The sequence below is a fragment of the Myodes glareolus genome, chromosome X, assembly GCF_982192425.1.
Source record: "Myodes glareolus chromosome X, mMyoGla1.1, whole genome shotgun sequence".
Taxonomy (NCBI): domain Eukaryota; kingdom Metazoa; phylum Chordata; class Mammalia; order Rodentia; family Cricetidae; genus Myodes; species Myodes glareolus.
In genome coordinates this window covers 113,383,686-113,399,974 of record NC_142053.1, presented here as the reverse complement: position 1 = coordinate 113,399,974, position 16,289 = coordinate 113,383,686, and the positions used below count along the sequence as shown (strand labels likewise).

The following is a 16,289-nucleotide window of genomic DNA, read 5'->3' as shown; positions in this document are numbered from 1 at the left end:
AAACCCACTTTTTTCTCTCTCCCTTACAATGATCCCCCCAACAACACTAAACCGTTAAGAAATCATTGCTGACCCCGTCCCTCACTTTCTTCTACGCTTCAGGGTCTGAGATGACAGAGGACCTGGATGTAAAAACAGGATTTCCATGAAATTACCGATGTCTGTGTTCTCATCCTTCTCTGACAGCCACAACCCAGAAGAGAATGTTTGCTGAACAGCTTATCTCCCCAAAAAATCTGTCTGGCTTGGGCAAACAAATTCAGGAAGGAGAGTCTGCAGACCTGCACATAATCTCCTAAAGCTGCATCAACTTCCTCATTCCCAAACCCTGCCCCCAATCTCCATGAAGGGTCCCAGCGAGCTTTTCCCCTACAGAAAACCTCTACCCCATGGGAAAGTGCCTGTCTTTTTTCTGTTTGAAAGAAACAGTCTCATCCTTTGAGATGACATCGGGTCAGACTCTGCTCTCTTTCCCGCCTTCTGTCTCTTTACTCTGTGCTCCAAAATCTAATACTTCCCTCTTCCCAATTTTTCATGTCTTTAAAAAAACATTATATGACCCACTTAGATTGATTAGGGCCACCTATAGGAGGATGGGCACCTTACCAGTGGCTACACCACTGAGGAAAAGTGTCTCTCCTTCCCCCATTAACCATTAACTATGTAGAAATCCTCAGGTAACATTGCCTTAATTACGGAATTATCTATGCAGACGGGTTGTATTTTTTGTCATCCTGACAAAAACTAGAGTCAGATTAGCACATAGGCAAATCTTGAGGGGGGTATTTTCTTGACTAATAACTGATCTGGGAGAGCCCAGACCACTATGGGCGATGCCGCCTCTGGGCGGGTGCTCTAAGAAAGCAGACTGAGCAAGTCACGGAGAGCAAGCAGTAAGCAGTGCACCTCCATCGCCTGTTTCAATTTCTCTGGTTCCTGCTTGAGTTCCTGCCCTGGCTTCTCTTAAAAAGGGGCTGTAAGCTGTAAAAATGAAATAAATCCTTCCCTTCACAAGAAAACAGAAAGCAAACTAGGATACTATGTTATAAACTGTACTGGAAATTCCTTCCAAAGGCCACTGACCCTCTGGTTTTCTTTTCAGAGTTTTTTTTATCAGTTTTTAAATATGAAGGATAGCAGTATAGCAAACTGAATGTGTAGGTCACAAAGGCCAACCTCATGAGCAGTCCAGCTCTGGACTTTGCCTAATGTTTGTAAGTTTCCTCGTAAGAAATGTTGAAATGTAGTCTAACACAAGTTAGAGGGCTTGTGTTTCTTCAGACCTCTGGTTTCTTTTGTAGTTGAAAGAGCTCCATTCTGCTTGCAGTCTGGAAGGATTTCTCTATGAACTTTTATGTTGCTTGCCTGTTTCGCAGTACTGAGGGTTAAATGTGGGGCCTCGCGTATGCTAGGGAAGCACTTTACCGCTGAGCTGTATCCCCAGCTCCCATTATGCCATTTTGTACATTTAATATATTGTGTAAAGTTTGAATGCTAAATCCAGCTTCCCTTTTACCACCAAGCATTGCCCTTACAATGTATTTTATAGAATGCCCTGTCCTTTTTCTTCACTGGGTTGAGATGCTGTGAGAGTCAAAGTTACATTTTAAGTTTTAATTACTATGCTTTAGGGATCCAATAAACAAAAATGCCTGTGATCTGCAAGGACAGACACTTCCTGAAACGCTGGAGGCTACTGCTTATGGAAGATAATAAGCCACATGTTTCTCATTCCCCTAAACAAGTGTATTAGGCCCATCTGCACCAGATGTGCGTGAGGACATGTGGGAGGTCCGTAGGCAGGACCTATGTCAGGATATATGCTTGCCCCCGATTGGCCCCCATGGCAAATGCAATGAACTTTGCAATGGTTTTCCTTCTTAAGCCCTTGCCATACTTGATTCGGGGCCATTTCCTGAGGAACCTGGGTATGGACCTGGCCAGATCCCATCCACCCGGCCAGTATTTCATTAAAGCTTGCTTCTAATTTGGCTTCAAACTGTGGTAGTGCTCTGATTCTCCACTAGTGGGATTAACAGTACCACCTTCGTTCATCATAAAGTAAATTCTCATATGCACTTGAACACATTTTTGAACTTCCAACTTTCTTCTTGCAAAGGCTGATTTTCTCTATCAATGAGACCGGGGCTGTGCGGATAGTTGCGTTAACTGTTATTTCTAAGTATGTCTGTGAGGGTGTTTCCCACAAGAGGTTAGGATTTGAACTGGGGGACTGAGTAAAGCAGATGGTTTTTTTTTTTTTATGAGGGTGTCAGCCACTGTGGAGAGACTGAATAGTACAAAAAAGTAAAGGGTTAACTTTGCTGTCGATAACTGTCTTTTTGTTTTGAGAAAGGGTCTTAAATAGCCTCGCTGGCCTTGAACTGCTATATAACTGAGGGTAGCCTTGAACTCCCGATCTTTCAGTGACCACCGCCCAAGTGCTGGTATTACAGGCTGTACCACAACACCTACTTTGTGTGGAACTAGAGAACCGACTGTATTAGGTCCCAATAGACCAACCTAAAGATCAAATGGAGAAGCTAGGTGTGGTGGCTCCTCAATCCCAGCACTAGAGAGACAGAGGACAGAGGCAGGCAGATCTCTGTGAAGTGAGACCAGTCTGGTCTACACAAAGAGTTCCAGGTCGGCCAGGGATATATAGTGAGACCCTGTCTCAGAAAAAAAAAATCAAGATGGAGTCACAATAGGCTTCCATTTGACCAAGGGGAAACTAATTGTTTATCTAATTTTCTAAGAAACAGAGATTAGAGAAATTTAACAGTGAAATCCCAAACAGGCCATTTCAATTGGCCTTGTAATGATGATGCCTCTGCCTTAATCCTGTTACAGGAAAGGGTAACCTGAGATCACCTGATGTTTTTTGGTTGTGGATTGTTTTCCTATTGTTTTGTCTCCCTTTCTGTGCTTTAGCAACACCACCACGCCTGCCTTTTTTCTGTCTTTACAAGTCCTGCCATGACTGCTTTTGAACTGAGCCACCAATCTGCCTCTGCACTGGGAGCCCCTAGTTCTCAGGCCTTGAAGCCTAGACCAGAATGCTCACTGTTGGCTTTCCAGGTCTCAGGCCCTGGAGCTCACCTCGCAGGTAAGCTTCAGGCTGTAGATGGTTGGTGGACCTGCCTGAGGAGCTGCAGTCAGCAATGGAGCTTCTGAGCGACAGCGCACCAGACAACAAAGCTACATTGGGTACACGCTGGAGAGAGATTGCACCCAGCAAGCCCCTTTCTTCTGCTGTGCATTCTCCTGCTTGCTGCTGCCATGTTCCTGGTGTGTTGGGCATGGTGTGACTACCATGTGAAAGGATCCCACTGTGCCTAGGATAGTGTGATTGTTTCATGGGAAAAATCCTGCTCCTCACTGAGCATTTTACTTGCAGATCATAATGAGGATGATTTTTTTTTATAGGAGCAATGGTTAGATCCATGATTTAAAGATACAGGTGCTTAAGACAGAAAAGATGATTAGGGAAACGGTTTAGATTAGTCTGCCAATTGCTGTAATAAGACATACAAAAAAGGGCAAAATTAGGCTAGAAGTCACTTTCCCCTTTGTTAGAAGTGAGATTTGCCGAGGATGGAAAATAACAATAAGGAAGTTTCAGTGCATTATAGACCCATGAACTCTGCCTGTGGGCAAACAGGCTGATGATCAAAGAAAGCAGTTATGTCCCCACACCCAGGGTTAGGCCTGAGGTCCCTGGTCATGTAGCTTACAGAATTAATCACAGCCCCGGTGTGCACCTTGAAAAAACAAAGCTGTGAATGCCCCTATTGTGTGTAAGGGAAAATAGATGGTGATCTAGACCTCTTGTTTAAAGCATTGTAGGAATCTGCTGCACTGAAACCTCAAACAGCTGCGTGCCAATACAAAGAAACTGGCTGCAATGCACTGGCTTGCTTAGACCTTTGCTAATAATGAAGAAATCATTGCTTTGGGATAAAGATGTTATGGCAGGAAAATTAATACAAAGAAAAATGTGTAACTACTTGTTGGCTTCTAAAAAAAAAGCACATGTAAATTTTGATTATGATGTGATTTCTTCCTGTGTAAAGATTTTAATTTGTTTCTGGAAAATATGTAATTGTGGTTGTGAGGTAATCTTTTCTTGCATAGAAACTTTTGGCTTAGGTGGTATAAAAGGGATAAGAAAAAAATAAAGAGGCAGAAGAAGAAAGAGAAAAATAAAATGAACAATTAAGTTTTGCCCTCTCAGATAAACCTCCTGTGTATATGTTTAGAAGTGGCCAATTTCTCATCTCTCCAGTTTCTCTAACCTGCTGAAGCTGGTTCTTCAGTAGTGGACAGCAAACCAGAAGACTTCTCAGCCCCCATAAGCACATGAGCATAAGAAGCCCTACTCAAAAGAACCCAGGCTAATTCATTCCCAGTTTCCCCTCCTTCCTTCCTCACTCCTCTTCACTCCTCTTCTCTTCTCTTCTCTTCTCTTCTCTTCTCTTCTCTTCTCTTCTCTTCTCTTCTCCTCTCCTCTCCTCTCCTCTCCTCTCCTCTCCTCTCCTCTCCTCTCCTCTCCTCTCCTCTCCTTTTCTCTCTCTCTCTCTCTCTCTCTCTCTCTCTCTCTCTCTCTCTCTGTCTCTCTCTCTCTCTCTCTGTATATCTTTTATTGGCTTTATTTCTATTTCTAACTGCTTTTCTTGATTGTTTGTCCTATTCCTGTGCCAGTATCATGACATTTAGTTCTTAAAGCTCTATACTTTTGTGAATCTGATCACTCCTTCTTTGTTCTTTCAGAAATCTCCCTGGCTATTTATGCATGTCTGTTTTGACTCAAATTTATGTCTAGGGGGCTGGAGAGATGATTCAGTGGTTAAGGGTGCTTGTCATTTTTTCAGAAGATCCAAATTTAGTTCCCAGCACACATGCTGAGCAACTCAGCCTCTAATTCAAGTTCAAGTGGATCTGACACCCTTTTCTGGCTTCTTTGTGAGTGCACACACACACACACACACACACACACACACACACTTAAAAACAGAATGAAATGAGGCTGAAGACATGGTTCTGTGGTTAGGATCCCTTGCTGCTCTTGTGGAGAACCCGAATTCAGTTCCCAGCACATGCATGGAGACTCACAACCATGCATAACTCCAGTCATAGTATATCCAAACCCTCTTCTGGTCTCTTTGGAAACTAGTTACACATGTGGGATATACATATACAAATATTCATATACACAAAATATTTTTTTAAAATAAAACCTTTTCAAAGTAATGTGGTCACTTTAAGTCCTAATGACATGTTTATTGGAGTTGCATTAAATTATGGAGACTAAACAATTCATGGAAAATACAACAACTTAGGGAAAAGTAGCATCGTTATGATGTCTGTCTTCCTGGCCAGTAATGAAGTTAATTAAGTCTCTTTCTGTGTCCTGGAAGATTTTTAAGCTTTATGGTTAGCATTCCTTGTTCAAACCGCTCAAGTGTATTTTTTTCAGTTTTATGCTGATCATATCTATGACTTTTTAAATTATATCTTTGTGTCATTATGTCTTTTAACTGACATATAGTTGATATATATCTTTATTTCTATATATTAACATACTGCACCAACTGTTAAATTATTTTATTTTTGCATTTTTAACTGTTTTCCCCACATAGCTTTATTTGTTGGTCTGATCATATGGGCCATTTCTACAATGTTTCCTGTCTTTTGTTTTTGAGACAGGATGTCACTAGTGTTGGGATTAATGGCATGCGCCAACATACCCAGCTCTATAACATATTTTTTAAGGGAGAGGAGTAGTCTTGATATACTGCTCAGCCCAGTTTTGAACAGCTAGGTTCAGACAATCCTTCTGCCTCAGCCTCCTGAGCAGCAAGGTCTGTAGGCATGCACAGTATATAGATAATTCTAAAGTATAATTTAATATAACATTTAATATGGTAACAGTTATTTTCAGGTGTACCTATAATCCCAGCATTTGTAAGATAGAGAAGGGAATATCAAAAGAGTTCAAAGTCATCTTTGGCTACATTGTGAGTTGGAGGCTAGAGTAGGGCTACATGACGCAAAAAAATACTTCCATATAAAACATAATTATTGTTATTCTGTATCCATGGGTTCCACATAAATATTAGAAAAATACTGCTGGTACTCAGGAGTCAGAAACAAGAGGATCATTGTAATTTCAAGGCCAGTTTGGTCTACACAGTGAATTCTAGGCCAGCCAGGAAACTGCTTCTATTGACCATGTACAGAGGCTTTTCTTGGCATTACTCCCTAACCAATACAGTAGCAAGACTAGTTGCATAGTATTTCTACTGTATGGCAATATAATATCAAAAAGTAATATACGGGTGATTTAAAGTATATTGTAAGGTGTGTGCAGGATACATGCAAATGTTAAAATCATATGCAATTCCACATAAGGGACTTGAGCAGCTGCATGCTTCCTATATTTGGGGTTCTGGAGTCAGTCTTCCACGGTTACCAATGGATGACTGCATTTGTTCTCTAATTTTTTTATTCTATTTTTATTTATGAGCAAAAGAGTATGCTACTTGTGTGTGCTATCTGTGTGGACCAGAAGAGGACGTTCAATGCCCTGAGCCTGAAGTTACAGGTGGCCGCGAACTGTCTGACATGCCTGCTTGGACCTGAACACCTGGCCTCTGGCAGAGCAGCAAGTGCTCTTAAGTCCTGAGCCATCTCCCTAGCTCCTGTATTTACTGTCAAACTAAGATCACCATGTTAAGGAAGTCTCTATTCATCTGTATTTTAGTACAAATTATTACGGACAGAATAGAACTGGGCAAAGGGGCACATGCCTTTGATCCCAGAACTCAGGAGCCTGAGACAGGAGGATCCCTGGGAGTTTGAGGCCAGCCTGGTCTACATAGTGAGTTCCAGAACAGACAGGGCTAGATACCATATTTTAAAAAACAAGAAATGAAACTAAAGACTTTTACAGCTATCATTAAGAATCTGCAGAAATGAGGACCAGGGATGTGGCTAAGCGGTAGACTAATTGCCTAGCATTCACTAGGTTTTAGGTTCAATTCTCAGTACCATTTTTTTAAAAGAGTCTGGCTGGGCAATAGTTGTGTATACCTTTAATTCCAGCACTCAGGAGGTAGAGTGGATCTCTGCGAGTTTAAGCCCAGCCTGGTCTACAAAGCAAGTTCAGGACAGTCAGGGCTATACAGAGAAACCCCTGTCTCAAAAAGCCCAAATAAAGAAGCACAAAATTCTGGCAATGTTAATGTTTTTCTTGAGGTAGAGTCACTGATACCATGAATTTTGTTACTATAATAATAAACAAGCATTCGGGGTTGGCTCAGCAGTTAAGAGAGTTTGGGACCAGTAACAACCATCCCTCTGCTTCTGATACACTGCTGGATTCTGTTTCTAATATTGTATTTTACCTCTTTCCCTTTCTGATCAGTCTCAAATTCACTTTGGCAGGGCCATCGCTGGTAGTGTCAGTTATACTGACTTCATAAAAAGTTTGGAAGGTTTTGTTTATTTCTTGTGAAAAAGATTTGTCATCAATATATATCCCACACAGCAAGTATGAGAAAATATTAGAAATGATCTGTTTGGAGTGTGTGTGTGTGTGTGTGTGTGTGTGAGAGAGAGAGAGAGAGAGAGAGAGAGAGAGAGAGAGAGAGAGAGAGAGAGAGAGAATAGGGAGGTGTTACAGGGGATTGAACCCAGAACTAGGCTAGATCCCAAACCCATGTGCAAATATCATTGCATTTTAGTAGTAAACTAAACAAGACTTTGTGTATAGGTATAGTAATTATCACTTCAACTGATTTTTCTAAGCAAATATAGACCACGGGTTTAAATAATATTCAGTTTTCTTCATAGTCATTGTTAAGTCTCCTGGGCTTTTACTGCAGAATTCCCTTGAGTATTATAAATGCTCTGACATTTCCAGCTCACTATTTATTCCCTTCACCGGGGTCTTGATTTTACATAGAGATTCACAGTTACAGAGGAAGCACACAATTCATAAGCAAATATAAAAGCAAATACATAGCTATGTCCTTCTGTGCTTTAAGTCTTGTTCCTGGTTAAGGCTAGAGATACAGGAGCAAATGCTTGCCTAGTCTGTGCAAGGCCCTGACTTCAATCTTTACCATCACAAGACAATAAAACAAGCACCAAAAAAGTTCCTTTAAAGTTCCAGGCCAGCCTTGGCTACATGAGATCCTACTTCTCCCAAGACAAACAAGCAAAACTGATGTTAAGATTAGAGCCAAGCTTGAACAGACAGACTGGTATTTCTTTGGATGGAAGATGCGCAAGGAATACCTGATCATGATCAACCTCTACTGGCTGCTTCTTAATGATCCAGGTAACAGACTCTGAGAGGGGTGGTGTAGTGAGAGACCCAGAGTAGGTCCAGTAATCTGGGCAAGCAGGCATCAGACAGGAAGGGTCAAATGATCCAAATTCTGCCAGGGTGTCCTGTCCAAGAGAAGGAGTTATTATTTATTGATCAAAGTTACTCAGGTATCAGAGGGTGAGGGCAGTGACTCTCATGGATTGTCCAGGGACCAACAGTGGTCCAGGGGATGTCCAGGGACTAAAGATAGCTTCTAAAACAGCCATCACTGCTTCACACAAAATCACACTGTGTATTTCTGATAGTTCTCCCTGAGGGAAAAAAAAAAACAACAAACACGTTTTCTCCTTTAATTCTGTTGGGAGGTATTAGGTAGTGGCTACTCATAATCAGAGAGGTGTCTCTTCTTCAAGAGAAACTAACAGATTTGTCCTTGTAAAACTAGCCCAGAGCTGAGGTTGTAGCTCAATGCTAGACTGCTTGCCTAGCATGCTCAAGCACTGAGTTCCATCCCGGCAGTGCAGTGAAAGGGAGGGAGGGAGGAAGTGGGGAGGAAGAAAAGAAGGAAGGAAGGGAATGCCAGAATCCTGGACTAAGAAGAGAAAAAGAGGAAAACAAGAAGGGAGGGAGGGAAGGAGGGGAATAGGAAGACAGAGAACAGAAAAATAGTGTACTGATTTCCGGGAAGCAGCCCATTAGGGATTCTGAATACTGAGGAATTCATCTTGGCAGTTGGACAGAGAACATAGAGCCCTTCACTCTAGACAAGTTAAGTTTCTATAAAACTCTTCTCTCTGCCTACTCGTGGGAGGTAGCTAGAGAAAAGAAGGCTGCTCTGAGTGTCCCTACAAAGATGGAGAAGGAGTTGTCAGGAAAGAGTAGATCCCCAGTTAGCAAGCACTCAGCAAAACCAGAAAGCTCCACCCAGGTAATTTCTCCTGTGCCCCACAGTGTTTAACCACAGGATGACCATCATCAATGCACCCTCATCCATGCCAGGTCTCCTCCTGCAGCGGTGTGAACAGAGACCTGAATATAGTTCATTTCATTTGTCTTCCTGCTTCTAAGTGCATTATCTACTCCGAGGTTCAAATATAAGATAGACTTCAAGGGGCGTAAGGTTGAAGATTACCTTGTGCTTAATTGATGGCAGAGTGTCCACCAATTTCTGTAGTTCTTTGTGATGTTCGCCTAGCTGAAAAGGGGGAGAAGAAGTATTACAAACAATGGCCATCTCACTGTAGAAACTCAAATAGGATGTGAATCAAAATTAACCACCTGGTGGTTACATATAAACAAACCACAGGGCTAAGACTAGATTTCAGCTGGTAATTGCAAATATTATAAACAACACTAAATTAAATTAGACTTAGAGCAAAATGAACAGGCTGTTTGCTGGCAAGAGCAAGTCTACAGAGAAAGGTGCCTTCTGTTCCCATTAAGTATCATTTCTTACACTGCATTTTAAATGAATGAAATTATAAATTACCCTGCATTTTCACTAACCTCGTCCTGGAAGACAGGGTTTTAGCATGTAGCCTGGACTGGCCTCAATGTCTCAAACTAAGAATATTTCAAGTGCTCACATGCCCCAGATGACTTGTGCCTTCTCTATTTGGCTATGTATTTTTAAGACCTATTTTATTTTTTATTTTTATGTCTGTCTGTCTGTCTGAGTAGGGATCTGTGTATGTGGGGCAGATGCCCATGGAGTACAGAAGCGGGTATTGAATCCAATGGAGCTGGAGTTACAGACAGCTGTGAGCAGCCTGGTGTGCATGCTGGGACCTGAATATCACATCAGCAAGCACTCTAGAGCACCAAGCCATTGCTCTAGCCCCTGTAGCACATTTTTAGACCATTTGAAATAGACTCATAATAGTTACTGATTTTTAACTACTGCTGATTTTTCCATCTATATGTAGAACACATATAATTTTAGACAGTCTCACTACATAGTCCTGACTGGCCTCAAACCCACAGAGATCCACCTATGTGTACCTCCTGAGTACTGGAATTCAAAGTGTGTGGCACCACACTTGGCATGGCACTAATACTCTTTTTAAAATGTTAATTATGCAGGATAATGAACTCCCTTGTGAAATTTCCATACAAATATATCTTATACTTCAAGTATATTCATTCCCCTTCCCCTCCCTCCTCCTCACCTCTCCTATTGATCCCAATGTTCTGTTTGTTTATTTGTTTTATTTTTCTCTGTGTAGCCCTGGCTGTCCTGGAATTTACTCTGTAGACCAGGCTGACCTCAAACTCACAGAGATCTCTCTGCTCTTCTGCCTCCTGAGTGCTGGGATCAATGGTGTGCACCACCATGCCTGGCAGGACTCTTAAACGCTGAGATTTCTCAGTAGTTACTCTTCTTAAAATTTTTTGAGACAAATTCTTATGTTGTAGCCCAGGCTAACGTTTTAATATATCAGCAATGCTACTACCTCAGGCTTCTGAGTGCTGGGTTTAAAGGCATGCACCACCATGCTTGGCCCAATGGTCTCTTTTTTCTTAAGATTTATTTTTATTCGTTTAAGTGTGTGTGCGTGCATGCGTGTGCATGAGCATAGGGAGGGTTGATGTGCATTTGAGCGAAGACATCCAATAGCCCTGGAGCTGGACTCAGAGGCAGTCATAAATTGGTGGATGTAGGCGCTGGGAACTGAACTGGGATCAACTACGTGGGTAGTACATGTTCTTAACCATTAAGCAATCTGTACAGATAGTTTTCCTTTTAGTTCTAAATTTTCTTCAAATAAGTAGCTTATATTGTAATGTTCTATTGTTTCAGTATAAGATACAATAAACCATTTGAGCTTGGTGAGATGGTTGGCTTGCTTGCTTGCTTGCTTGCTTGCTTGAAGCAGGGTCTTTTTATATAGCCTGGCTGTCCTGGAACTCATTATGTAGACTAAGTTGGCCTGGAACTCACAGAGTTCTGCTTGCCTCTGCCTCGCAAGAGCTGAGACTGAAGGTGTCCCACCGTGCCCAGCCTGCGCGTTTGTTTTTACCTTTAAAAATACACCTATCACAGCCAAGCCATTTTCTTCCAGTGCTGCATCCTCAAAGCTTTCAAATTTGACTGCATTCCAATGTACCAAGTGCAGCTGAAACAACAGGAAAAGCGAGGTTTATACGAGACCATGCAGGGCTGCACCAAACTAAACTGACAGCCCCATCCAACATGGAACATTTAATCTCGTTTCCGCTCCTAAAATAGAGCCACTGAGAAAAGTATATGGCAGTCTGGTGCAAAGTGAGATCAACATAAAGAATGGGAAGGAGACATTGTGGCAAGAAGAGCAATATTACTTTGAAAGAGAGGGATTTGTTAGGAGAGAAAAATAAAATTCATAGAGGAAAGTAACTTTGCAATGACGGATCAACATTTTCTTCATTCCCATCCTGATTTGCATGAAATACTAATATCCCAAATCCATTTGCATCACAAGGCAAGAAGATGTTTATATTAAGAGAAATAGATTCTCCCCTGTGAAAATTAGATGGGAGCTAGAGACAAATTTCTTCTTGGAGGGATGATCACTTAAAATATTTTCATTTTTAGCATCACATTTAAAACTAAATTGAGGGAAAAGTTGCAAGAAGAAATTCTATTTGCAAAGAGAAAATCCTATTTCCTTGTGCTCTGCGTGCATTTCCATAGCAATCATTCTTCGCCCACCTTTCTCGAACCAGTGCATTCGCATCACCTAACCTCCCACATGGACCACTTCAAGGTCCCAGTTAGCTCTCCGTCCTGAAGACTAGCCCAGCTGCACGTTCTGGTGCCTTGGCACTCTGACTTCAGAACCCTTCGATAATCGTCCTGCTTCTCTCATTCTCTCTTGCCACCGCCTTGACTTAGGGCCCCACAATTTCCCACTGGGATCAATCAGTTTTACAACTCTACAGAAACTTATGGCTTTAGGAATGACTGCACCTAACTCAGAATTCAGAAAGAATTCCATTCTAATTTTCAATATTTATTTCTTTTATATCTTATGTGTCTGAGTGTTTTGCCTGCATGTATGTCTGTGTATCATGTATGCACCTGGTGCCTGCTGAGGTCAGAAAAAGGCATCAGATTCCCCTGAAACTGGAGTTATAAATGGTTTTGATACCATGTGGGTGTAGGGAACTGAACCCAGGTCCTCTTGCAAGAGCACCAAGTGCTCTTAAGCGCTGACTGGTCTCTCCAGCCCCAGAATGCAGTTTCAGCATCTTAAGGTTCATTTCAGGTATACTATTTCAAATGGATATAATTTTTACATGTATAAGACGGGAAGGCTCAAGCCTGTCTCCAGCAAGCTAAGCAGGATTTAAAGCGTCACCTGGGACTTCTCGGTAATCTCTTTGAACTAGAAATCCAGAACTATTCCCACTTACACACACCCATTGCTCTTTGGGACCTTTTCAGCATACTTCTGCTGTTCCCGCTGGGTCTGAATATCTTTAATCCCAGCACTTGGGAGGTGGAGGCAGGAGGATTTCTGTGAGTTCAAAACCAGCCCAGTCTACATAGTGATCTCCAGGACAGCCCAAACTACGGGAAGACCTCACCTTTAAAAACATTAGAGAATGAAAGGAAAAGAAACATACCTCTGCTGGGTAGCATTTGTTGTCCACAGTGTGCTCGGAACCCCAAGCATCAATGGCCCCCCAGTGAAAATGAAACTGCTTCAGTCGGTAGCTGTGTTCCAGGGGTCCTCCCTCAATCACTGAAATGACACATCCAGCGATTCAGGAAATGTGGAGAAAGGGGGGACCCTGTCCTTTTATCATCTGGAGCATACCATATCACATACAAGTATTTATAAAACTGATTTCCACAAAGTAAACACTGTAATAAAGATTCGGCCAAATAATATCAAGACTGAATCACGTACCAAGCAACATGCAAATGGTAAACGCTAGATTTCAGGTTATTTTAATTAATTTAATTAATTAGACACAAGTTTTCATGTATCCCAGGCTGGCCTCAAACTCACTATGTAGCCACGGATGACCTTGAACCTGAATTTACATTCACCTTCTGAGTGCTGGGATTACAGTTTGACTTATTTTTCATCTGTAGTCATTGGGCCTAGTTTCCATTGTGTGAAATAAAAATGCAAATTTCTCTTGGTGTATTTATCCAATGCAAATGAGATAAAACTAAACTATGTGGACAAAAGATATTCAAAAAAGATTTTAAATTCACTTCGACCAGCCTTCCCTCAAACTAGGAATTAGTTTGGCTGAGCCTCCCAAGAGTTGCCTTTAAAGGTGTGTTTCGTTCTCCTTCTTGGAAAAAAGTGAATGCATTTGTGTGTGTGTGTGTGTGTGTGTGTGTGTGTGTGTGTGTGTGTGTCCCAGACATCATAAGGCTTGGCAGTATACATCTTCACCTGCTGAACCATTTCACCAGCCCCGTTCTTTTTTTTTTTTATACACTAACACCCTCCTTTTCAACTTTTGGGGTTTTATTTTTGAGCCAGGGTTTCATTATGTTACCCCGGGTGGCTAGCCTGGTCAAGGATACATGATACAACATGGGCACAAGAAGGGAAAAAAGTCACTCTCCCATCCACTTTGAGCTGAGCTGATCCCCACCCCCAACTTTGCTAAAGCATTCTCATTCCTTTTGTCTCATCAGAGTCTAGCAACATCTGTCCATGGTCAAACCAATCCGGCAGCACTACAAGCACCCAGCTTGTGTTTCTTTTTTATTTAAAAGGTTTTTTTTTTTCATTTTACATATCAGCCACAGTTCCCCCTCCCTCCCCACCTTCCTCCCACCGACCCCCCCCCAGCACTCCTCAGAAAGGATAAAGTCATGATCTTCAGCGTGTCCTATGTCGTCAGTCGCAACTTCTGTGCACAAGTGATGAAGTCTGGCAACCCCAAGGACCAAATGCACTGCTGTAGCGGGCAGTGGTCACCTCTGTATCTTACTGTCCTCTAAAGTTTCCTCACATGATTTCTTCTTTTGAAAAAAAAAAAAACGGTTTTGCCAAGCATGGTGGTACACACCTTTAATCCCAGCACTCAGGAGGTAGAGGTAAGTGGCTCTCTGTGAGTCTACATAGTAAAACGCTGTCCGAAAAAAGAGTGGGAAGCGGGACAAAAGACACTTTTGTTAAGAGGCAGGTAAAGCCACCAAGCATGATTTTTCTTTGGAGGGCAGGGGTGATGTAGAGTTAATGGCCCGAAACATAATTTTAAAAGGAGCAATGAACTGAAATAAAAATGCTCTCTTCCCCGGAAAAAAATTACTGCTTTTGAAATTGGGTTTTATGTAGTAGAGGCTGGCTTTGGTTTCTATGTAGCAGAAGATGGCCTTGAACATCTGATCCTCCTGCCTCCACCTCCCAAGTGTTGAGATTACCCGTGAGTGCCACCAGGTTTGTGTGTGTGTGTGTGTGTGTGTGTGTGTGTGTGTGTGTGTGGTTTTGTTTGCTTGTTGTGGTGCTGATACTTGCTTGACTTTGTGTATGCTGGGTAAGCATTCTACCAAGTGAGCCACGTGCCCAGCTCCATTTTTCTAAAGCTCTAAACTGTGAACATGGTTTTGTCAAATATTTAATCTAATCTTCTGAATAAAATTGAAGTGCTAATCCCAAATTAAGTGGCACAGAGGAAAGGGCCCGTTTTTTTCTCTTCTTTCCCTAGGACAACCCTGAAAACATATCCTGTACTTTGACTGCTTGCTGCCTCCAAAGACGATGAACAAAGCAGAGAGGAGATGTCACCAACAAAGTGGCTGTGAGGAAAATGAAAGGCAGAACTGGCCTCAGGGTGTTCCAATTTACCACATAGCACTGGTTCACACCACCCTAAAGACATTTTAAAATTCGAGTGCCAAAATTTCAAGCTGGAAAAGTTCAGGGCTGGGATGGTAACTCAGTGGTTAAGCTGCTAGTGGCCAAGTGTGAGGACTAAAGGTTGAATCCCCAGAACCCACGGAGAATGCTAGGTGAGTGGGTGGATGAGGTGACTCACCTGTAATTCCACCCTAGGAAGCAGAGACAGGAGATTGCCAGAGCAAACTAGCTAGCAAGACTAGCATCGGCAGCAAGCTCTGGTTTTGAGGCTAATCAATAGGGAGGAAGAGCAAGGACCCCTGACATCAACCTTCGGCTTCCACATGTACATGTGCTACCACGAGTATGCAAAAACCGTGCACACAGCACACACATGAAAACTGGGAACAGGAAACAAATTAAAGCTGGACAATTTCATACAAACATACGTATTTTCAACCTGACTTGCATCCGTGAGACTCCTCTGGCCATGATGGGCACACAATCTCATTGGACAGCAGGTTGGGGGTGAAAAGGTTGCCCCCTTGGTGTAGACCCACCTGTTCCTCATTGCTACTGCTTCCTTCAAACTCTACCGGGCTCGCTAGTTCTCATTAGCTCCCTGGCCTGTCGATACAGCCACACTGTGAGTCCTGGGAACAAAGGTTAGAGCGCTAGCATTGGCTCCGGCACTTTGTAAATTACAACCCCCTGGGTGTGCTTAGCATCATATCTGTGTAAACTGGACAACGGGAAGAAGCAATGCAGACAAGGGGTCTACCACATAATACAGTGGAGAAGATGAACTCTGAGGGGAAAGAACCTTGGCTTGAACCCGTTGCCTGTTTGTAATTGAGACGCAGTAGGCAAGGAGTTAGATATGAGGTAACCAAGGAAACAGGCGCTCCCTTGTTGGGAGTTGTGTCTCTTGGTTAAGGAGGGAGGTGAGATGTGAAGAAAGCAATGAAACTGTGACTACACACTGGGAGCTTAGCCTCCTATGACTCTCAGGGCCCTGTTGTGGTTAGACATCCTTGAAGCTGCGGTTAGGTCTGTCCCTGTGTATCAGAAACCCAGGCCACAGGAAACAAAGGGACCGGCTTTCACCCTGCTTGCTTGCTTGCTTGCAAACCTGATGGAGCTTGCAAGGAAGCGGAGCT

At 42.5% G+C, this 16,289-nt stretch overlaps 1 protein-coding gene across 1 annotated transcript in view; it reads right to left on the bottom strand.

Moving 5' to 3' along the window:
* The window catches only part of Ca5b (carbonic anhydrase 5B), a 51,162-nt gene that overhangs the window by 4,743 nt on the left and 30,130 nt on the right, over window positions 1-16,289 (bottom strand). The window contains exons 4-7 of the mRNA XM_048440632.3: window positions 12,947-13,065; window positions 11,359-11,454; window positions 9,471-9,533; window positions 8,305-8,460 (exon numbers count right to left, since the gene is read on the bottom strand). Coding sequence (XP_048296589.2) covers window positions 8,305-8,460; window positions 9,471-9,533; window positions 11,359-11,454; window positions 12,947-13,065 — 434 coding nt within the window. The remainder of the gene's footprint in view (window positions 1-8,304; window positions 8,461-9,470; window positions 9,534-11,358; window positions 11,455-12,946; window positions 13,066-16,289) is intronic.